Source organism: Cyclopterus lumpus, chromosome 15 (assembly GCF_009769545.1).
Source record: "Cyclopterus lumpus isolate fCycLum1 chromosome 15, fCycLum1.pri, whole genome shotgun sequence".
NCBI lineage: Eukaryota > Metazoa > Chordata > Actinopteri > Perciformes > Cyclopteridae > Cyclopterus > Cyclopterus lumpus.
The window spans coordinates 1,897,279-1,921,756 of NC_046980.1; the positions used below are offsets into that span (position 1 = coordinate 1,897,279).

A 24,478-nucleotide genomic window follows, 5' to 3' on the forward strand; every position below is an offset into this window, starting at 1 on the left:
TGACTGGGGACTCCCACTTTGCCTTTGAGGAGAAGTCGGCGCTGGCATTCGTTTCCTCTCCGCTTCATCGTGTTTGTGAACGTGAGGCTGCAAAAGAAAAAAGAAAAAGGTGTACATTAGTGAACATAACAAAGAATTACGGTCTTACGACCGAGTGAGAGCGTGTTGATCTTCTGTCCACATGAGCCTCTTTGCACCTCTTCTACCCGTCATACTTGATCAGAGCCAGGAAACGGGAGTAATGAGCTCTGGACCGGGACCAGCCTCTGGCTCCAGACGCAGGCTTTGTTCTTCTGTGCCCGTCCTCCAGAAGCACTTTCCCATACGACCCAACTGCACCGGGATTTACTTTACGAGGGAAACTTATCGTCGCGGATTACGTTTTTTGCTTTTGACGTATCGCAAATAAGTGAAACGTTTTATAGGAAAACCGTCGGGTTGCCAAACGATTAAAAAGTGGTTTTGTTGCTTTTTTTGTTCTGTTTTTCAGTTTTTCAGTTTTTCACTCTCAAGTACCTTTTGTGGTGTGTTTTTTTAATTTTGTTTTAAGATTAAATCTGCACAACTATAACACCGTTGTTTGTTTGTTGGCTACATCTGTGCACACTTAGATAATATCATTTTATAATATTATTATATTCTATTTGTTGTGCATATTGTGCATTTTTCTTGTTATTCTATTCTATTTTTTTTATATAATGGTCTTTTAAAAAATATTTATATATTTAAATGTTTTTCTATGTATATATATACTTTATTAATCCCGCAAGAGGACATTATTTCGGTGGGATGTTCTTATCTAGCATTCATAACAATAACGATATAGAATTCTGATATCTCCGTATCTTTGTTTGTTTTTTATCCACGTAATCATAATCGAGGCCGTATAAAGAGCTCTAAATGACACACTGTGAGGGTGGATGTGTCCAACCAACAGCAATCTTTCACCCAGAAGACCGCTGGTCGATCCCCGTGTGATACCAGAAATACATTTTGATGTTTTTGTCACGTAACTTCAGTACTTCAGTCAGTCGTTATTTTGACCCAAAACAACGATCTTCTCAAGACTGGGTTCACGTAACCTGCAGAAATTGGCACTTTGCTGCTGGCTTTTTGTATGAACCCCCCCCCCCCCAAAAAAAGAGGAGTAACTTTTTATGGGACATCACAGGAACAGCACTGGGGGAACCCCTGAGACCTCCATGCCACAGGAGATGGTCAGCTGGCAGGTGATGGTGTATTCTGTGAACGGCTGATCTGCTTTGCACATTGCTCAGGGAACCCCTTGGCCTCCAACAGTCCTGCTTCCCATTGCACTTTCCAGTGTGTGTGTGTGTGTGTGTGTTAGTCTTGCAGCTGGAGTTCCACTCAGCTGGCCTCTCTTTATTCAGTCCTGCTTCAAAAAAAGAAAAAAGTCTCTGCACAGCGGGGGCCATTTTAACTCGAGAGCACACAACTCCCAGAAGCTAGCAGCGCTTAACGCGTGCAGCGCGGCCGCTAACGCACTGTTAGCGCACAACAAAGCGACAGCTGACCCTCCTAATTACCTCTGAGTCCCGGATATGAACATAATTTGCTTTCTACTCAAACTTGTATCACAATTGGCTGATGGCAGAGCGTAGCGGGGAGCTAACAGCTAGCTTCTCTGCATCTCCATCCGCTCCTTTCCTTTTCTCTTCTCGTCCTCGGGGGGAAGATTTGGCACTTCGCTGTAAAACCCGGCAACAAAAATTACCTCAGCCTAAACCTGTCAACAGACCATTACAGCCCACGCTGACTATTACAGGCTGGGGGGGGGGGGGGGGGGGGGGGGAGCCATTGTAGCGCAAAGGTGTTGGCAGATATAGGCCGAAAGGAATGTGGCAACGGGGGATGTGTGTCGGCCGTGTGCGCCAGAGTCTGGTCGCTCTGAGTCTGCAGACTCTTATCAGCACGCTCGACAAAGCGCGGCGATCTCAACACGGGACGGGGAAAAATAAAAGTGGTAATCCGGGGTGGAAACAAGACGTAGAGTAATAAATCCTCCTGTTGCTCCTTCCATTCCAGAGCGGTGATTTAGATGAACGTAACAAGACACTCCTCACTCCTTATCGCTGCTGCGTCTGGGTGACGTCGACCTCGACCCAACTTGAGAGTATTCCTCCGATCAACTCGTCGTAAATTACTCGGATAAGAGGTCACGTCCGCCTCGGGTGGAATAAATAGAAGAAGAAGAAACACTTGTCAGACAAGGTGGTGTTTGAACACTAAAAGCCATAAAGTTCCAGTGTTAATGCCACGCATCAATAACTCAAAGGTTTACCACGGAGAGGACGTGTCTATTATAAGAGATTAAAAAAACAAAAAGTGAGCGCAGCTTTAAACTGATTTGTTTGAACCTCACGCGACCACTTCAGGGTGTTACTACCGGAGATGGAGCCGAGCAATTTACTCCCGTGTAAAAAGAATCAATATGAGTTTAAGCGTACGCTGTATTTACAATATTTCCTCCGCTTCACTTCATGACGGGTAACTGCGTTCAAAGGCTCCTTTGACTGAAACGGTCATTTAACCCCTCGGGCCTCGTTTGTTGGATCTTTGGTGACGTTGTTGTTTACACATATGCACTTTTTGTTCTGCCTTTACACAAACCCGGTAAAGAAAGAAGTCGAGCACTACGTGTATTATGAAGAAACACATTAAATATCTTGTAAAACAGTTTGATTCGTCTGCAAAATCTTAATTTAAATGCACATTTTCAAACCTCCTGTTTCTGAAGCATTAAAGGCGTTAACCGTCTTTGTACATGTTAACGTTCCTTTATCCAAACTAACTGAGGTGGACCAGCAGCTACTGTGCTCTGAGGTTGTCAAGAGAGTCTGGCAGCACACTTGAGCCATGCCCCATCATGCTCATGGGTTTTCCATCACTGTCCCCCCCCCCCCCCCCCCCCCCCCCCCCCCCCCCCCCTCTCAACCACACACCCTTAATGGGGAGGGACGTCATACCTGGGGGCCCATGAATGGAGCCCTCAGGTAAAGCACTGTTGAAACAAATCTAAAGCTGCCTAATGACACGCACTGTGAAACTCTTCACAGGTCATTTACGCTGCTGACAGGCTGTGTGTGTGTGTGTGTGTGTGTGTGTGTGTGTGTGTGTGTGCATGTGTGTGTGTGTGTGTGTGTGTGTGTGTGTGTGTGTGTGTGTGTGTGTGACACACGGATACACAAACAGAAGGAGAAAAAGAATCTGGCGTATGTGGGATGTGCATCAGTCCCACACCGGGCGGCGCTGACAACGGTTAGCCTTTTTTTTGTGGGTTCAGAGACGAACGTCTCCGATTGGCTGCTCGGCACTCGGGGGCCCGGAAGCCTCCTCGGGGGGTCGTGTTGCCAAAAGACGGTTAATGTGTGTTTGCCGTTAGCATCACCGGCTCTCAGGGGTTTAGAGTCCGGCAGTCAGGGGTTGGCATAGTGATGGTGGCATATTAGTTAAGTGTATTCAGGGGTTGGCATAGCGATGGTAGCATATTAGTTAAGTGTATTAGTTAAGTGTATTAGTTAAGTGTATTCAGGGGTTGGCATAGTGATGGTGGCATATTAGTTAAGTGTATTAGTTAAGTGTATTAGTTAAGTGTATTCAGGGGTTGGCATAGCGATGGTAGCATATTAGTTAAGTGTATTAGTTAAGTGTATTAGTTAAGTGTATTCAGGGGTTGGCATAGTGATGGTGGCATATTAGTTAAGTGTATTCAGGGGTTGGCATAGCGATGGTAGCATATTAGTTAAGTGTATTCAGGGGTTGGCATAGCGATGGTAGCATATTAGTTAAGTGTATTCAGGGGTTGGCATAGCGATGGTAGCATATTAGTTAAGTGTATTAGTTAAGTGTATTAGTTAAGTGTATTCAGGGGTTGGCATAGTGATGGTAGCATATTAGTTAAGTGTATTCAGGGGTTGGCATAGTGATGGTGGCATATTAGTTAAGTGTATTCAGGGGTTGGCATAGTGATGGTAGCATATTAGTTAAGTGTATTCAGGGGTTGGCATAGTGATGGTGGCATATTAGTTAAGTATATTAGTTAAGTGTATTCAGGGGTTGGCATAGCGATGGTAGCATATTAGTTAAGTGTATTCAGGGGTTGGCATAGTGATGATGGCATATTAGTTAAGTGTATTAGTTAAGTGTATTAGTTAAGTGTATTCAGGGGTTGGCATAGTGATGGTAGCATATTAGTTAAGTGTATTCAGGGGTTGGCATAGTGATGGTGGCATATTAGTTAAGTGTATTCAGGGGTTGGCATAGTGATGGTGGCATATTAGTTAAGTGTATTAGTTAAGTGTATTAGTTAAGTGTATTAGTTAAGTGTATTCAGGGGTTGGCATAGTGATGGTAGCATATTAGTTAAGTGTATTCAGGGGTTGGCATAGTGATGGTAGCATATTAGTTAAGTGTATTAGTTAAGTGTATTAGTTAAGTGTATTCAGGGGTTGGCATAGTGATGGTGGCATATTAGTTAAGTGTATTCAGAGGTTGGCATAGCGATGGTAGCATATTAGTTAAGTGTATTCAGGGGTTGGCATAGTGATGGTGGCATATTAGTTAAGTATATTAGTTAAGTGTATTCAGGGGTTGTCATAGTGATGGTGGCATATTAGTTAAGTGTATTAGTTAAGTGTATTAGTTAAGTGTATTCAGGGGTTGTCATAGTGATGGTGGCTCCGGCGCTGCGTGACCAACTTGTTATACAACTTTATTTTCCTGCTAGTGCGATTTGAATCCCTTTTTGGTCAAATTCTTCAATCATTTTAGTTTATTTTGAAAGGTCTGTATTCATGTGACGAATGCACAAACCACAGACCACCGACAGGGGAGGTCAAAGGTCAGCACGGACCTACAGCAATGTGTCCACTTTATGATGATATATGATTATGCGTGGTGTTTTCTTCACTTTCAACAACACTCTCAGGACCCATGTTGGAGTATTTAATAAATAGTGCTTTGCTTCTGATGTCTCAGATAACACAACACACATCCATCATGAACTCTCCCTTTCCCCTAATTGTTACCGCGCCACCCCGAGACCCCCGTTCACTCCAATTAATGTCTCCGCGCATCAGCATCAAGCTGCAAATCCCCCTCTTCCAAAAAAAAAGGAAAAAGAGAACATTCACATGAGAAGAGACCGTTTAAACAGGTGCCGTGGAAACCTAATCGCAGAGCGCTGCAATTACTGCCGTGCGCCCGACTGACGGCCATAAATCACTGGCTGTCCACAAAGAGCACGTTGTGGCGCTCGGAGGCCGTGAAACGACCCGTTCTTCGGTTCCTGCTCTCTCCGCCGCGGCGCTACAGCGGATCCTTCAGCGAGCGCGATATTGTACCTGCAACCCCCGACACCTGTCGGCTTCAGCCCAGGGTTTCATCAGATAGTTGAAATAAATACTGGTCATCATCGGAACCGTGATCATAGTCATAAAAGAAGAAAACTGGGGCCTTTCATGCTGTTGCCAGATCGGCCCTGCAGTCTGATTTACAGTAAATACTCAAATACACACACCTGCAGACCACCCGTCACACACACACACACACACACACACACCTGGGAACTCACAGGCACGTAATGGCCGGGGATGGGCCCGAGGAATTCTCCCTGGATTACAAAGAGGAACATTGTTTTCCGCGTCCAGCAGGTGAGCGCAGCGATAAGAGGCCAGCAGGACAAATTAGCCCTCATATTAAAATAATCCCTCACGTCTAATAACAATAATACGCTCCACGCTCACAATGCTCGTCCTTCACAGGCGGCGACTTGTTGAGAACAGATCGGAGCGTTCGCACCACAGAGCTCCGCGTCAGATCTGCTCCGACCTGTCAGCGGCACCGCAATACGAGCGGGTTTCGGAGTAATGGATGCCAATGACTGCAGCGGGGTGTGTGTGTGTGTGTGCGTGTGTGTGTGTGCGTGTGTGTGTGTGTGTGTGTGTGTGTGTGTGTATGAGTGTCAGAATCCTCAGCAGCTGCTTGGTTCAAAGTAGAGCTGATGTGGCATCGAGGAGACAACGCGTTTTAAAGGAACCCTGTTTGTGAGGATTCCTCTGGGGGGCTAACAGGGGCTGCATTCTCTCTCCTGACCACCAGGGGGCGACTCCTCTGGTTGTATAGAAGTCTATGCTTCATGTGTTAAAGCTGCATTCTCTCTCCTGACCACCAGGGGGCGACTCCTCTGGTTGTATAGAAGTCTATGCTTCATGTGTTAAAGCTGCATTCTCTCTCCTGACCACCAGGGGGCGACTCCTCTGGTTGTATAGAAGTCTATGCTTCATGTGTTAAAGCTGCATTCTCTCTCCTGACCACCAGGGGGCGACTCCTCTGGTTGTATAGAAGTCTATGCTTCATGTGTTAAAGCTGCATTCTCTCTACTGACCACCAGGGGGCGACTCCTCTGGTTGTATAGAAGTCTATGCTTCATGTGTTAAAGCTGCATTCTCTCTACTGACCACCAGGGGGCGACTCCTCTGGTTGTATAGAAGTCTATGCTTCATGTGTTAAAGCTGCATTCTCTCTCCTGACCACCAGGGGTCGACTCCTCTGGTTGTATAGAAGTCTATGCTTCATGTGTTAAAGCTGCATTCTCTCTACTGACCACCAGGGGGCGACTCCTCTGGTTGTATAGAAGTCTATGCTTCATGTGTTAAAGCTGCATTCTCTCTCCTGACCACCAGAGGGCGACTCCTCTGGTTGTATAGAAGTCTATGCTTCATGTGTTAAAGCTGCATTCTCTCTCCTGACCACCAGGGGGCGACTCCTCTGGTTGTATAGAAGTCTATGCTTCATGTGTTAAAGCTGCATTCTCTCTCCTGACCACCAGGGGTCGACTCCTCTGGTTGTATAGAAGTCTATGCTTCATGTGTTAAAGCTGCATTCTCTCTACTGACAACCAGGGGTCGACTCCTCTGGTTGTATAGAAGTCTATGCTTCATGTGTTAAAGCTGCATTCTTTCTACTGACCACCAGGGGGCGACTCCTCTGGTTGTATAGAAGTCTATGCTTCATGTGTTAAAGCTGCATTCTCTCTCCTGACCACCAGGGGGCGACTCCTCTGGTTGTATAGAAGTCTATGCTTCATGTGTTAAAGCTGCATTCTCTCTCCTGACCACCAGGGGTCGACTCCTCTGGTTGTATAGAAGTCTATGCTTCATGTGTTAAAGCTGCATTCTCTCTCCTGACCACCAGGGGGCGACTCCTCTGGTTGTATAGAAGTCTATGCTTCATGTGTTAAAGCTGCATTCTCTCTCCTGACCACCAGGAGGCGACTCCTCTGGTTGTATAGAAGTCTATGCTTCATGTGTTAAAGCTGCATTCTCTCTCCTGACCACCAGGGGGCGACTCCTCTGGTTGTATAGAAGTCTATGCTTCATGTGTTAAAGCTGCATTCTCTCTCCTGACCACCAGGGGGCGACTCCTCTGGTTGTATAGAAGTCTATGCTTCATGTGTTAAAGCTGCATTCTCTCTCCTGACCACCAGGGGGGCGACTCCTCTGGTTGTATAGAAGTCTATGCTTCATGTGTTAAAGCTGCATTCTCTCTCCTGACCACCAGGGGGCGACTCCTCTGGTTGTATAGAAGTCTATGCTTCATGTGTTAAAGCTGCATTCTCTCTCCTGACCAAGAGGGGGAGACTCCTCTGGTTGTATAGAAGTCTATGCTTCATGTGTTAAAGCTGCATTCTCTCTCCTGACCACCAGGGGGCGACTCCTCTGGTTGTATAGAAGTATTTTTAGTATAAAAAACCCAATGTGAGTCCAGTTTAATCTGCGTTTGGAGCAGTTTATTCAGTCTGAGATGTTCATGACGGATAACTTAGGAGAACGTTTTTATTCCAGCGTCTTTAAAACGGGACACTTGTGCAAAACTGGACGGATGAACAATGTGACGCAAACAAAACATAGAAAAAAAACAGTAAGAAGGAAGAAATATGAACAAAACATTTACAGCCATTGATTTTGTAGTTCAACACGCTCTTAATTTAACTAAAGCAACGCTCTCTTGATCACAGGACTAAATACGTGACGTACGCGTCAGTAGGTGCAGCCACATAATCATCACAAACACTCAGTAGAGAACACAGAGGGAACTATTTGCTGCTTTTAAACAAACAAAAACACGTTAATGCAAAATATGTGCAGAGCGGAAATGACGACGCTGGAAAAACTGGGAAATGTTCAAACTCAGTGCACGAAAGTAGGATTTGAAAACATGAACATACAGCATCTGAGACTCGTGAACCAAAGACACGTCTAATACTGTGGTGGGTAACGTGATGATGATGATGATGATGATGATGATGATGTTGTTTTTTTAAAAGGTGCATTTGAGTCGGGGGGCCGAGCTCCTTCTACGGTTTCTGCATCCGCAGTCGCCTCCTGGCCAAAGCCTCCTGCTTCTTCCTCCCGATCTCGGCGGCGGAGCATTTGGACGTCATCTGGCTGGTGACGAACACTGGAGAGAAAAGGGAGGAGGGGGGAGGGGGAGGGGGGGGGGGGGGGGGGGGAGAAGAAGATGATGGACAAGCTGGACGTCACGAGCAGAATTAAAAAAGGCCTAAATCAGAACTCGTGTGTTGTTGCTACGACTTTGAACAACCAGGGTCTTAATTTGAAAACATAAACATTTCGCTACCATAACTAGAACCAGTCTAGGACCCCCCACGGTAAAGCCCCCCCACACACACACACACTTCATGTCCAGAAGAAAATCAGTAATTGATTGGCAATGAAGCTTCCTGAGGTTTGGACTCCAACAGCAGCTTCAATTCAAGCCGCTGCGCTGTGTTTACTGGCTCTTGGGTGAATGTGTGTGCGTGTGTGCGTGTGTGTGTGTGTGTGTGTGTGTACATGCACTGAACTGCCAATGATTTATAAGAACAACATGCGGCATCTGTTTCTCAAAATGAAGTCTCATAGTACTGAGGACAGTAGAGTTAATACTTTGAGGTCAATACATACATGAAATAATAAATATATATATTAATTCAGTGTCAACGTCGTACCTTTGCTGCTTACAGCTGCCGGGTCGGACACGTTCCTCTTGAAGGCCGGCTGATGGGCCGTGTAGTTCGGCTGCAGGTCCACACCGGCGTCCCTGCACCGGTTGAAGGAGCCCAGACTCACGCGGCCCCCCGGGAGGCTCTGGGACATCGCCGACTGGCGGTCGCCACCTTTCATGGGAACGTCCCAGCCTCGGTAGTTCCCCGTCTCTCTGCCTCCGCCCTCCGGCAGCGAGTTAGAGCGAACGAAGGCGCGCGGCGACTGTCTGTCGGCGGCGGCGTTCACCGACGGGGGCGCGCGAGCCGGCGGCTTCTCTCCGGAGCCGCCCGGGCTCGCTCGCCGCGGCTGACTGTTGGAGGTCCGCTCCACGCGGTCGCACGCCTGGCAGAGCAGCGCGTCGTCGACCCCGTCGTCCCACAAGCTGTCCGAACTGTCCGCCGCCACGCAGGTCTTGGCGTTGTCGGGGATCGGGATGGACGGGGTCTTCGCGGCGGCGGGTTTCAGGTCAGACGTCGTCGATTTGGACCCGGGAACCTTCGCGGGCTGGAAGTGAGGGTTGGGCTCCAGCTTGAAAGTGCTTCGGTTGGAAGTCTTTGGCTTGGGACACAGCTCCTGGAGGGCGCTCGGCTTCGGGCCCGGATGTGCCGACGGGTCCGCGTTCCCCTGCAGGGCGGCCTCGTGGCGGGCGCCGCGCTGCTGGTCGCGGTCGTCGGTCATCGCCAGCGCAAAGGAGTCATCGAGGAGGTCGTCGTCGTCCCAGTCGTCGTCCCAGTCGTTCGCTTGGAAACCACAGGATCCCTTTCCTTCAGACTTGAGCTCCGGTTGTCCGGCCAGAGGGTGGCGTTTCACTTCCTGCGATCGTGCCGACGCCGACGAGCCCTGGCTGAGCCGGCCGCTGACCCTCTGGGTGGAGCTGTCGAACATAGCACGTAGCTCCGCCTCCACCGGATCGGACGCTGGGGGGCCCTTTAGGTCGCCGGGGATCCGTGCACCCGGCGGTTCGGGAGCGTCCGCGCGGTCACCGGCGGCGGCGGCGGCCAGCTGCTCCGAGGTCTCCCGGTCCTGCTGCATGTTCTCGTCAAACTGCCGGGCGAGCTTGAGGAGGTCGTCCACGCTGCTCTGCCTGCAGAGAGAAGAACCCGTCAACAGGAAAACGATGCGCTGAGCATTCAAAAAGAATTCAATGGGCCAGAACTTAAAATATTTGCACGTTGCGTTTTGTCGGCCATTGATCCAACGCACCGAGAGGACCTCTTCCTGACTCTGGGCTTCGGGACGCCCTGCGTGCACGGGACGGCGCTGTCGCCGATCCACTGGAGCAGAGGAGACGCCTTCCTCTTCACATCCTGTGTCACCAGCAAACACATGAGGAACGTATTCATGTAAATATATGTATGTGTATATGGTGAAGAAGCTTAAAACTTGAGGAACAACTGACCTTTGGAGCAATACGGTTCACGATATCTGATATTTCCACAAATCTGGTGTTCCTGAGCCCTGAAAACAAACAAATAAAAAAGGAAAAACATTGCTGTGAGCCAGGTGGTTTACAGTTTCTCTGACGTGCATGTAGTCGTATCGACGTTATAGTTTCACAAAACACGCGACGCTCCTGCCGTCTCGGCGTCGTTTACCTGCAGCGGCTGAAGTCGGCGACGTGGGATCCCAGAAAATGTCTTGCGTCGGTTCCACGTCGCCCGGGGAGTCCCCGTTGTTCCAGCCGGCGTACCTGCTGCACCCCCCGTGCTTCGGACTCCGCAAATCTGTGTTGATTCACGTCAGCTGTTAGACGAGTACATATACTTCATTTTGCACTGAACTTCTTAAATAAATGAGAAAAAAATATTGTATTTATTTCATGGAAACTTTTATTTATTAGTATTTATTTAAGTACCAGAAAATATACTACACTGACATATATCGTTAAAAAAGAAATGAAATGACCATATGTCACATCCATTAAATATAATTAATTAAATAACAGTATTGCAACAAATATAGAATGCCAAAAAAGGATCATAACAGACTAATTGAATTGCCATTAAATAGAATAAACAATATAAAATAATAATTTATATATATGTATTCAAATAAAAATATGAATATAATCAAATTTAAAAATGAATATTATAAATATATTAATATAATCAAATAAATATGATATTAAAGTAAATATAAAATAAATTATATAAATGTATGATAAAATATAAAATAAACAATAATATTAAATATATAATTAAATAAATAATTAAATAAAAAAAATAAAAAATAATGATATTAAATATAATTAATTAAATACTTAAATATAAAATAAACAATAATATTACATAATAAAATAAAATAAAGATAAACAGGTAATAAGGTCAGCTCGTGCGTTGCCATCGTGTGTTTGATGGCCTGATGGCCGCCGCCCCTCCTCCACGTGTGCAAACGGGGCTCAGGCGTTTCTACTCAACCGAGTCGGTTAACCGACCGCTCCGCCGCCTCACCTGTACACATGGTCGACGCCGCCGCACCGGCCACGTGCCGCTGGCCGCTCGTGCGCTCGTGCGCGTCGTCGTTGAGCGCGGAGACGCTCGTCCTCAGCTCAGTGAAGTCCGGAGCGGCGCCGCGCGTCGCCCGCTGCTCCGCATCGTCGATGCTAGAAAGAGGACGCGTTCACGGTCACCGCCGGTTCCGGTTTCACGGTAAACTCTTTAGTTGCGGTGTTGTTGTTGTTGTTGTTGTTTTCCGCACATTCGCTCAGGCCGCCATGTTTGGATGTTTGGCCGTGACGTCATCGAAGTACGGATGCCGGGTAGGTTTTTTTATTTTTTTTTAGACGGCGTTTCTGCTTCAAACTAAATGGTGACTATTTGACACTTTATATATTAATATATATTATATATAAATAGCTGTAGTTTAGTTCTTTGACGCAGCATTGCTCACAAAGTGTACTTATCTACAATTTAAGGAGTTAAAATACTTAACGAGAGTAATTCTCCTCACTGCACTTAAATACAACATGTTACTCTGTAGATGTCATTTCAAAGTAAACTATTATGAGCATTTACAATACAGTAAATCAAACTAAGCGATATATTGGAACACAAACATTATAAAATGAGCTCTACATAATTACATAATAGTATATTAAAAAAAAAAAAATCCTTGTTTGTGTAAACATTCCTGTTTCTGATTCTGATTATTATTAGAAGTATTTTAGCTAAGAGTATTTTTGTATTATGTTTTTTATTACTGCAGTAAATAATATATATAACTATTCTGCTACTAAATATTTGCAGTTGAAATTGTATTTAGTAGACGTAAATATAAAATATGTCTCGTCTTGTCTTCTGGCAGAATATATATACATGTGTGTATATGTATATATAAATGTGTGTATCTATATATATATATATATATATATATATATATATATATAAATATAGCACTACATTTTTTCCATTTCAAATGCTCCTAAACTCGGAGCTCTTTCTGGTAACTTAACTCTGAGCTTGTATTTCTCTTGGCGGGCAGTACAGTAAATATTTTGGCAGTACCGGCCACATGTTGGGCTTCGTCTGGGCCTGCAGCTTGTTTGTTTGAGGAGGCCTTGTTGTGAAGGTTGTTGTTTGTGTGCACTGCATGCATTGTCAAATAAATCAATCGCACTCTCCACAAATGTTTATTACGGGGACTCAAACTAAATTTGGAGGCACAATTCATATTACATGGTGTTTGGCAAACATGCCACAGAAGGTCTGCTGAGGCTCCGGCGGCGGCAGCATCTGGTTTCCCCTTCGTGAACATCGGGCCGAGGATCCAGAGGAGCCGTCTTCTTATTGTCCTGTTAGTGTTGATATCAGAGGCACGGTGAGGGAAGGAGCTCATTTAACTGTAATCTAGTTATTTAGCTCCTAGAATCACCTGGAACAGTGACGGATAGAAGTCTTTCTTTCTTTATGTGGACATTTGTAATTATTGCCAATGCAGCAAAATCAAAACCAGGAGAATTAAGAGTCTGAATGGAAAATCTGGGATGATATAATGTATATAAAAATATGTGTGTGTGTATATATGTGTATATATATATATATATGTTGTGTTGTGTATGTGTATATATACATATATATATATATATAAATAAATATACATATATTTATATATAAATATATCCTTCTCTCTCATTGAGAAATACTGAACTAATAAATAAAAGTTTTACTGCAATCTTCCACTTCACATCCGTGAGTTGCATTTTTGCCCGTAATTGGCTTGAGAACGGTTGGAAGTCGTGCGCCCCGTAAAGAAGAAGTTCTATTGAAACCGGAGGGTTTGGGTTCAGGACAAACACACACACACACACACACACACACACACACACACACACACACACACACACAATGAATGCTTTTCATCTGCCCGTCCCACAGTTTCTGCCTCATCATCAAAACAGGAAGTCAGTGGTGAAGCTATAGATCCCGCCTCTTGCTTCATTTGATTGGCTGCCCGGTCCTAGCGTGACCCTTGACGAGTAACACGTGTCTAAAAAAAAAATTTAAAATGTCTTTTAAATGATATTTGGCCGCGGGAACGTTTCATAAGTGAGTGGATGAGTCCTCGAGTTGTTGAAACTCCATGTTTCACCGCCGTCGTCGTCCTCTTCTCTAGAAGGCCGAGGACAGGAGGTGCACGAGTAATGCTGCTGGTATATATTTAACTATGTCACACACACACACACACACACACACACACTCACACACACAGACACACCCAAGCACACACACACACAAAACCAACCATCTGACAAGATGGTGGAGGTTTAATGCATTTTTTCAGTCTCCTGTAGATGCTTCAGGCCTTTTAGGCAACACGTGTTTATCGCTCTTATTTGTTTGTATTTCAGCACAGAGGTCAGAGGTCAGAGGTCACGGTGGTGAGGAGGAAAATGTTCACATTGAATCAATTTATTCAATGTATTTTACTGTTTTGCATTTGATCCATTAAAGCGATGGGTTTTAGTCCCGGTACTTTATTTATATTATTTTTAATCATTTTATTGTCACTATGTGATGCAAAATTAATGAACTTTTGGGATGTTGTTAAATGTTAAATCAATTACAAAAATAAAAAATAATAAAATATAACCTGATGGACCTTCTTCACATTTCTGACATTCTGCAGAGCAAATTCCAGAATAAAGCACTAGATGGTGCTTGTATACCTCCTTGGTTGTGTGTGTGTGTGTGTGTGTGTGTGTGTGTGTGTGTGTGTGTGTGTGTGTGAGAAAGAAGGAGAGACAAAGTGAGAAACAGGAAGTAAAGTCAGTGGATGTTTGTCGGTGACCAGGTGGCTCAGATCCTCTCATATAAATGTGTTTCTGTGGATATTTTTAAATGAATAAAAAACACACGTCAAATGTCACCATATAGCCGATATTATATATAATATAGAGCTTTAATGTATAATTAATCCAGTGGTCTGTATTTTAGCGGTAATCTGGAGATTATTCAAATTTAATTGAGACTGAATTAATTGTTTCGTCTGTAAAAATAAAGATTTATACAATCTACAGATCTAACCAGTGAATATTAAATGGATGCCTTAAACTATTCTACCTTTTATTTTTTATTCTACAATTCTTTCTCTCTTTTCACTACTTATAGTGCCGACTTATTTAAGCGCCGTCATATTTAAAACATATATTTCATCCATTCCCTCAGACGAGTCGCGTGCAGCGCGTTAGCGGGCTGTCGATGCTAAACGTGTTAGCGTGGACGTAGCGCTTTAATCAACAGCTAGCTGCGTTTCATGCCTCATGCATGGGCGGGGTGGGGTGGGGGGGGGCTGTGTCGTCTCACGCTGCCATGTAAACCCCCGCCTTGGGGGGAGGGGGGGTGGGGGGGGGGGGGGGGGGGGGCGTGTAAAAGTCACCACAACGCCCTCCGCCACACCGAATGTGATAGTTAGGCCGTCAGAATAAAGGCCACGAATGTGTCGGCTTCCATCTGAATATGAGGCATCAGCCCTCTGCTGTGTGTGTGTGTGCGTGTGTGTGCGTCTGTGTGAGTGTGCGTGTGTCTGTGTGCGTGTGTGTGTGTGTGTGTGTGTGTGTGTTTATACCCCGCTCTGTGATTCCTTTTCCAAGCCGCGTCACGGCAGGAACAAATAAATTGCCCGCGGCAGCTCGGGGAGGAACAGTTTATCCCGGATTCTCCGAGCTAGCTTCCCCCCAGAAGCTCGTCTCCTCACCTACCTCCCTACCTCCTCACCTACCTCCCTACCTCCTCACCTACCTCCCTAACTACCTGCTGCCTTCCTCTGTTCCGCGGCTACGCCCGACTTGTTTAGAGGCAATTAAGGAGCTAATTGTGGAGATTTTCTGAGGACCGGGTATCACAGTAAAAAGTAAAGCGCTAATGGCTAATTGCCCAAGCAGCTGCTAGTGTTTATGAAGGAGGAGCGAACGCGCCAGAGGGATTGTGTGTGTGTGTGTGTGTGTGTGTGTGTGTGTGTGTGTGAGAGGTAGTGGGGGCTCCTCGTGGTCCCAGTGATGGTTCACGCTGGACAGATGCCAGCTGAGTTGAGACGAGATGGAGAAACGTGAAGCTCAACCCATAATAATAATCACCTGTGATGGCCTCTAGTGCTGCATCTCCGAGGAGGCCGAGTCGTCCTCCATGTTTGTTTGTGGAGGGTGTATCCCGATGTTCATACCCCCCCCCCACACACACACTGACAGTTAGCATGTGGCAGAGCTCTCTGAAGTGGAAGGGATCCAGGACGCCGGGTTTCCGTGCCAGATTCGCCGCGCTGGGAGTTTTCACCCGTTTCGCAGCGTCTGCCGGCGGCATCGGATCGGACGCTTTTCATTCAGACGCTTTTCATTCAGACGCTTTTCATTCAGACGCTTTTCATTCAGACGCTTTTCATTCAGACGCTTTTCATTCAGACGAGACTTCGGCCGAGTCGGACGTCCCGGCTGGAAGAATCCCAGCGGCCCTCAGGGTGTGTTTTTACTTTTTGGGTCCCAAAGGGCCGAAGAAGGAAGTGCTTGAAGGGCGCTTCCTTGGTTGAGACCAAGAGGAGGAAGAAGAGGAGGAGAGGAGGGGAAGAAGAGGAGGAGGAGGAGGAGGAGGAGGAGGAGGAGGAGGAGGAGGAGGAGGAGGAGGAGGAGGAGGAGGAGAAGAAGAAGAAGAAGAGCAAGAGGAAGAGGAAGAAGAGGAGGAGGAGGAGGAGGAGGAGGAGCGGAGAGGAGAGGAGGAGAGGCCGGTACTACATAATATGTTATAACACATGTTATATTCTAATACATGTTATGGTATAACACATGTTATATTCTATTACATGTTATATTCTAATACATGTTATGTTATAATACATGTTATGTTATAATACATGTTATATTATAACACATGTTATATTATAATACATGTTATGTTATAACACATGTTATATTATAATACATGTTATGTTATTATACATGTTATATTCTATTACATGTTATATTATAATACATGTTATGGTATAACACATGTTATATTATAATACATGTTATGTTATTATACATGTTATATTCTATTACATGTTATATTATAATACATGTTATGGTATAACACATGTTATATTATAATACATGTTATATTCTAACACATGTTATATTCTAATACATGTTATGTTATAACACATGTTATATTCTAATACATGTTATGTTATAACACATGTTATATTCTAATACATGTTATATTCTAATACATGTTATGTTATAACACATATTATGTTATAATACATGATATATTATAATACAGTTATATTATAATACAGTTATATTATAATACATGTTATAGTATAATACATGTTATATTATAACACATATTATGTTATAATACATGATATATTATAATACATGTTATGTTATAATACATGTTATATTATAACACATGTTATGTTATAACACGTTATATTATAATACATGTTATATTATAACACATATGTTATAATACATGTTATGTTATAATACATGTTATTTTATAATACATGTTATATTATAACACATGTTATATTATAATACATGTTATCTTATAATACATGTTATATTATAACACATGTTATATTATAATACATGTTATATTATAATACATGTTATGTTATAACACATGTATTATATTATAATACATGTTATATTATAACACATGTTATATTATAACACATGTTATATTATAATACATGTTATGTTATAATACATGTTATATTATAACACATATGTTATAATACATGTTATGTTATAATACATGTTATATTATAACACATGTTATATTATAACACATGTATTATATTATAATACATGTTATATTAAAACACATGTATTATATTATAACACATGTTATATTATAATACATGTTATGTTATAATACATGTTATATTATAACACATATGTTATAATACATGTTATGTTATAATACATGTTATTTTATAACACATGTTATATTATAATACATGTTATATTATAACACATGTATTATATTATAACACATGTTATATTATAATACATGTTATGTTATAATACATGTTATATTATAATACATGTTATATTATAAAAGTCCTCCAAACTTCATCTACAGTTACATCCAAGCCGTCGGGTGGATTCTCAGAGTCTCAGTCATACTTTTTTATTTTAACACTAATAACTTTTTTTTTATGAGGCTAACCCTCCGAAAACGTAACGTCTCGTAATGAAAGAATATAATTTTAGTAAATCCAATTAACCTCGCGCCTCGACCCCCCGAGGGCTTCGCTCAACACAGATTCCACTCGGATCGGACCGCCGCGCGGTAACCATGGCGTTACGGCGAGCCGCGGGGAGAGGACGCCATTTTGCAGAAGGAAGCGGCGGTGTGGAGGGAGGCTGAAGGGAAGGGGGGGGGGGGGGGGGGGGGAGGGAGGCTGAAGGGGAGGGGGGGGGGGGCTGAAGGGAAGGGGGGGGGGGCTGAAGGGAAGGGGGGGAGGGGGGCTTCCAGCAGACTTTGACTGCTCATTTGTTCTGTTTATAATAGCGGAGCCGATGATAAATGTCCCGCTGAGTGCACATGTGATAAAATATTCATCAATCGGAGCCCCCCCCCCCCCCCCTCCCTCCCCCCCCCCAATTTGCAGAGGAGGAAAACCAATAAATTCCGGCGTGAGCGGCAGTCGAGTTATATTTATATGAATATGCACGACCACGGGCGCGACATTAAGATTAATCTGCCGCGTGTGTCTTCTAACCGACGAAGGAGACGAAGTGAGGAAGTGACGAAGGAGACGAAGGAGAGGAAGTGAGGAAGTGATGAAGGAGAGGAAATGACGAAGCAGACGAAGTGAGGAAGTGACGAAGGAGAGGAAGTGAGGAAGTGATGAAGGAGAGGAAATGACGAAGCAGACGAAGTGAGGAAGTGAGGAAGTGACGAAAGAGACGAAGGAGAGGAAGTGAGGAAGTGAGGAAGGAGACGAAGTGACAAAGTGACGAAGGAGATGAAGTGAGGAAGAAGACGAAGTGACGAAGTGAGGAAGAAGACGAAGTGAGGAAGTGAGGAAGAAGACGAAGTGAGGAAGTGACGAAGAAGACGAAGTGACGAAGTGAGGAAGAAGACGAAGTGAGGAAGTGACGAAGGAGACGAAGTGACGAAGTGACGAAGGAGAGGAAGTGATGAAGAAGACGAAGTGATGAAGAAGACGAAGGAGACGAAGTGACGAAGTGACGAAGGAGAGGAAGTGAGGAAGAAGACGAAGTGACGAAGGAGACGAAGTGACGAAGTGACGAAGGAGAGGAAGTGAGGAAGAAGACGAAGGAGACAAAGTGACGAAGTGACGAAGGAGAGGAAGTGATGAAGAAGACGAAGTGATGAAGAAGACGAAGGAGACGAAGTGGCGAAGGGATGAAGAAGACGAAGGAGAGGAAGTGAGGAAGGAGACGAAGGACGGCACTTCATCCTCATGTTGATGACATCATAACTGACCCTTTGACATCATCGTGACATCACAACTGTTTTCCTCCCCAATCCAACCTGATCAATCACTTTAAACATCAACCTGATCAATCACTTCAAACATTAACCTGATCAATCACTTTAAACATTAACCTGATCAATCACTTTAAACATCAACCTGATCAATCACTTTAAACATTAACCTGATCAATCACTTCAAACATCAACCTGATCAATCACTTTAAACATCAACCTGATCAATCACTTCAAACATCAACCTGATCAATCACTTTAAACATTAACCTGATCAATCACTTCAAACATCAACCTGATCAATCACTTTAAACATCAACCTGATCAATCACTTCAAACATCAACCTGATCAATCACTTCAAACATCAACCTGATCAATCACTTCAAACATCAACCTGATCAATCACTTTAAACATCAACCTGATCAATCACTTTAAACATCAACCTGATCAATCAGTTCAAACATTAACCTGATCAATCACTTTAAACATCAACCTGATCAATCACTTTAAACATCAACCTGATCATAAACATCAACCTGATCAATCACTTTAAACATCAACCTGATCAATCACTTTAAACATCAACCTGATCATAAACATCAACCTGATCAATCACTTTAAACATCAACCTGATCAATCAGTTCAAACATTAACCTGATCAATCACTTTAAACATCAACCTGATCAATCAGTTCAAACATTAACCTGATCAATCACTTTAAAACATTAACCTGATCAATCACTTCAAACATCAACCTGATCAATCACTTTAAACATCAACCTGATCATAAACATCAACCTGATCAATCACTTTAAACATCAACCTGATCAATCACTTTAAACATCAACCTGATCAATCAGTTCAAACATTAACCTGATCAATCACTTTAAACATCAACCTGATCAATCAGTTCAAACATTAACCTGATCAATCACTTTAAAACATTAACCTGATCAATCACTTCAAACATCAACCTGATCAATCACTTCAAACATCAACCTGATCAATCACTTCAAACATCAACCTGATCAATCACTTCAAACATCAACCTGATCAATCACTTCAAACATCAACCTGATCAATCACTTCAAACATCAACCTGATCAATCACTTTAAACATTAACCTGATCAATCACTTTAAACATCAACCTGATCAATCACTTTAAACATCAACCTGATCAATCACTTCAATTCAGAGCAGCTTTTTGTAAAGGTTTTTCTAATTTTCCTCCCGCTCTATTTTCTCTTTTAATCTCTCTCTTTCTCTCTCACTGTATTCTCTCTCTCTCTTTATCTCTGTATTCTCCCTCTCTCTCTTTATCTCTGTAGTCTCTCTCTCTTTATCTCTGTATTCTCTCTCTTTATCTCTGTATTCTCCCTCTCTCTCTTTATCTCTGTATTCTCTCTCTCTTTATCTCTGTATTCTCTCTCTCTCTCTGTATCTCTGTATTCTCTCTCTTTATCTCTGTATTCTCTCTCTCTTTATCTCTGTATTCTCTCTCTCTCTCTGTATCTCTGTATTCTCTCTCTTTATCTCTGTATTCTCTCTCTCTCTGTATCTCTGTATTCTCTCTCTTTATCTCTGTATTCTCTCTCTCTCTTTATCTCTGTATTATCTCTCGCTCCCAATTTATTCTTTGTCTCACTCTTTTTCTCTCTGTCTCTCTTACTCTCTGTATTCTTTGTCTCACTCTTTTTCTGTCTTTATCTCTGTATTATCTCTCTGTCTTTATCTCTGCATTATCTCTCTCTTTATCTCTGTATTCTCTCTCTCTCTCTGTATCTCTGTATTCTCTCTCTTTATCTCTGTATTCTCTCTCTCTCTTTATCTCTGTATTCTCTCTCTCTCTTTATCTCTGTATTATCTCTCGCTCCCAATTTATTCTTTGTCTCACTCTTTTTCTCTCTGTCTCTCTTACTCTCTGTATTCTTTGTCTCACTCTTTTTCTGTCTTTATCTCTGTATTCTCTCTCTCTCTCTTTATCTCTGTATTATCTCTCTCTGTCTTTATCTCTGCATTATCTCTCTCTTTATCTCTGTATTCTCTCTCTCTCTCTTTATCTCTGTATTATCTCTCTCTCTTTATCTCTGCATTATCTCTCTCTTTATCTCTGTATTCTCTCTCTCTCTCTTTATCTCTGTATTATCTCTCGCTCCCAATTTATTCTTTGTCTCACTCTTTTTCTCTCTGTCTCTCTTTCTCTCTGTATTCTTTGTCTCACTCTCTCCCTCTCTTTTTTCCTCTCTGTTTTCCTCCCTGTGTGTTTTTCTCACCTTTCTGCTCAGGTGTGAGGAAGAGGAGGAGGAGGAAGAAGAGGAACAGGAAGAAGAGGAGCAGGAGGAGGAGGAGCAGGAGGACGGGGAGGAGGGGGGTTCCTCCAGTCGTGTACCCTGCAGAGCCTCTCTCTCCTGGGGTAAGGATGACAGGAAGTCAGCCAGATGGCACGGAGCAGGTCTGCAGCATGTGACCTCCTCTCTGGAGAGGCAGGAAGGGAGGAGGAGAGGAGGAGGGGAGGAGGAGAGGCAGGAAGGGAGGAGGAGAGGAGGAGGGGGGAGTGAGATTAAGGAAAAGGAGGCGCAGAGACAGAAGAAAGATGAGGGGCGTGGAGCCGAGCGAGCCGCCGATACATCAGCTTTAGTGCTTGTTCTGAAACGTCCGGAGCTCTGATGTGATTCATGGGGAACAACACGTTCACATATTTAATATATTTATATTTGAGGTCTTCCTGCAGGAAGCGATGAGAAGAGACGTAGATTATAAGATGAGGCTGTGGAACTTTGTCAAAGCATCAGCAGCAAATGTGTATTTTAAAAATAGTCCCAAACAAATGCACGATTTACTTCTTTGTTTGAGTAAAGAAACTTCAGCCAGCTGTTTAATAACAATGATGAAACTGAAAAATATACATGAACATGTAAGAGTCCACAAAACACAAGCTTGAAATACAATAAGACAATATTAAAGTTACGGTGCACGGTAAGAAGTGAGAGATGCAGCAGATTTCTGGGGTTTTGAAGTCAATTATGAGCCTTATTGGTGGAGGACGCGACAATAAAATGCATCCAATGACTGAACAACAAACAAGTGACTTTAAAGAAAGACGACTATTGGTGGACGAGGTCGTCGGACTTCCAACCAGAAGACCACGTTGTGGTTTCATGGAACTGGTTTTGTTCCCTAAACCTGAATGTTGGTGTTTACCAACCGATGCTTTCTTTACCAACACAATAATGGTATTGGTTCCCAAATCTAACTTTCATTTTGAACGTAATGTGATGGAAATAAAAGTGGATTTACATGCTGTTATATATAATATAAATATATATATTATATATATCCTATATATGTATATAGTCTATATATATAATATATAATAAATAAATAAAATATATATATTATATATGTATATATTTTATATATTTATTATATATATAAAATATATATAATAAATATATATATTATATATACGTATATATATATATATATATATATATATAATATATTACGACACCAGCCTCATCCTTTAGAATGATTTTTAGAGCCTTTTGACGTCATCTCTGGGATGAAGAAATGAGAAAAATAAAGAAAACATTTTTTATTTTTTTAAAGATATATTTTAATGACCGAGTGATATTGTGAAACATCAAAACGCTGGTTGGCATCACGCGTCCAAACGTTCAGATCCCAGTTTCGGTGACCTGGAAACTTCAATCCAGCGGCTGCTCGAGTCCCATCACAGCCAACGGCTCCCATTTGGTATCCACAGAAATTGACAAATTTCCGCTCACTTATTATTATTAACATTCCCAATGCACACGCAGATTTGCTCATCGCATTGCACACACTTCCATTTCATGCCCCCCCTCCCCCCCCCCCCCCCCCCATGCCTTTGATCTAAAGGTCCCAGCAGAAGTCTTGTACACTCATTTTCACACCGAGACGCCGCCGCCGCGCTCGCTTTTATCCCGCCAGCCCGATTCCCCCGGCGAGCACGTGGCGAACGCCGCCTCCTCACCGGAGGGACCGCCCACTTTTAGGGTTTAGAGACGCTGAGATTTCAACAAGAGTTTAAACATCCGAGTGTCAGAGAAACCTGAATGAGAAAAAGATTGCGGTTGAATGTATATATATATATATATATATATATATTTATTTATTTATATTTATATATATATTTATATGTATATATATAAATATATATATATTAATTCAATATCAATCATCTTGTGAATATATATATATATTTATTTATCCACAGTATCTTCTTTTTGTATTAATTATAAGGTCAATATAAAACATTTGAGCTGAATTGTGAAGGTTTAGGCCCTCTTCCTCTTTAGGATGATGCAATAAGCGTCTCTTTATAAGCTTTATTATACCGAAATATAGGAAGAAAGAAGAGCATTCACTTCCAGATCATCTTGAAAAGATTAAATGAACTCGTCCTCATTGGTGACGCATCTGCACTGATTTCATATTCCTTGTTTTCACTTTAAATGTCACAATTCATACATTTTATAACCTGTAAGCTTTGAACATGGTAATAAATCAGTCTTCGGCCTTCATCATCGCCCGGACGCCAACACGTCGGCGTTCCCTTCGACGCTCGTTCTGAGTCGTGTTTCTCCTGCGAAGGTTTGAAGGTAAACGGGAAAAAAAACCCCCAAAAGAACAGTTAATCAAATTAAGAGGAAAATCCTTTAATTAATATCAGAAGAAGTCATAATCGTGTAATTACCCAAAGAAGTTGAGCGGGGGGTTGTACGGATTCCCCGCTGGAGACACTTGAAGGTGTTTTTGGGGCTGAAATAAACATAATAAACTAAATATGAACGACTTTACGATCCCCTCAAGAGAACAGAACTATCGAAATAACAATAATCTTTTAATTACAATTAAAAAAAACAACTAATTAGAGCCGTTGAGACGGTAGTTTTATTCACTTGGTTTCTGGGGGATAAAGATTTTGTTAAAATCCTAAAACACACGTGCACTCCGGAAGGCATTCATCTCATTACCGCTAAATGTTTGGCAGCCATTGTCTTCCTCCACGGTTGTTTTCAGGCTTTTATCTTAAATACATTCTTTTCCAGATTGTTCAGCCCCAGAAAACTGGTAATTAGCATATATTACCACCTCCACCAGCTAGGGTCGCCGAGTGTGAGGTAATTATAACATCACTTAACTTAAGTTTCAGAAGGAGAGGACGAAGCGTCTCGTAAGGGACTGTATATTACTGAGGAGGAGACCTGTCAATCACCGTGTAGCCCCGCCCCTAAAGCATCCCCTGCTTTATGGTCTGTTTGACTCTAAATGACCATAATTTACTAAATGAACATCACGCTGTATTGAAGAAGACTTGAAACTAGAGATTGAGACCAAAAACTAATGTTTACAATGTTTACTGAGGGAATAAATCAAGAGAAGTAGAGTCATTTATATAGACTTCTATACAACCAGAGGAGTCGC

The 24,478-nt window shown here is 42.8% G+C and overlaps 1 protein-coding gene across 1 annotated transcript; it reads right to left on the minus strand.

Moving 5' to 3' along the window:
* Nucleotides 1-7,788: 7,788 nt before the first annotated feature.
* si:dkey-78p8.1 lies at nucleotides 7,789-11,824 on the minus strand. The gene is made up of 6 exons (XM_034551599.1): nucleotides 11,519-11,824; nucleotides 10,664-10,792; nucleotides 10,468-10,526; nucleotides 10,272-10,375; nucleotides 9,032-10,152; nucleotides 7,789-8,481 (listed from the first exon to the last, which is right to left on the minus strand). The coding sequence occupies exons 1-6, from the start codon at nucleotides 11,526-11,528 to the stop codon at nucleotides 8,378-8,380; spliced, it is 1,527 nt and encodes a 508-aa protein (XP_034407490.1). The 5' UTR covers nucleotides 11,529-11,824; the 3' UTR covers nucleotides 7,789-8,377.
* Between the last annotated feature and the right edge of the window lie 12,654 nt (nucleotides 11,825-24,478).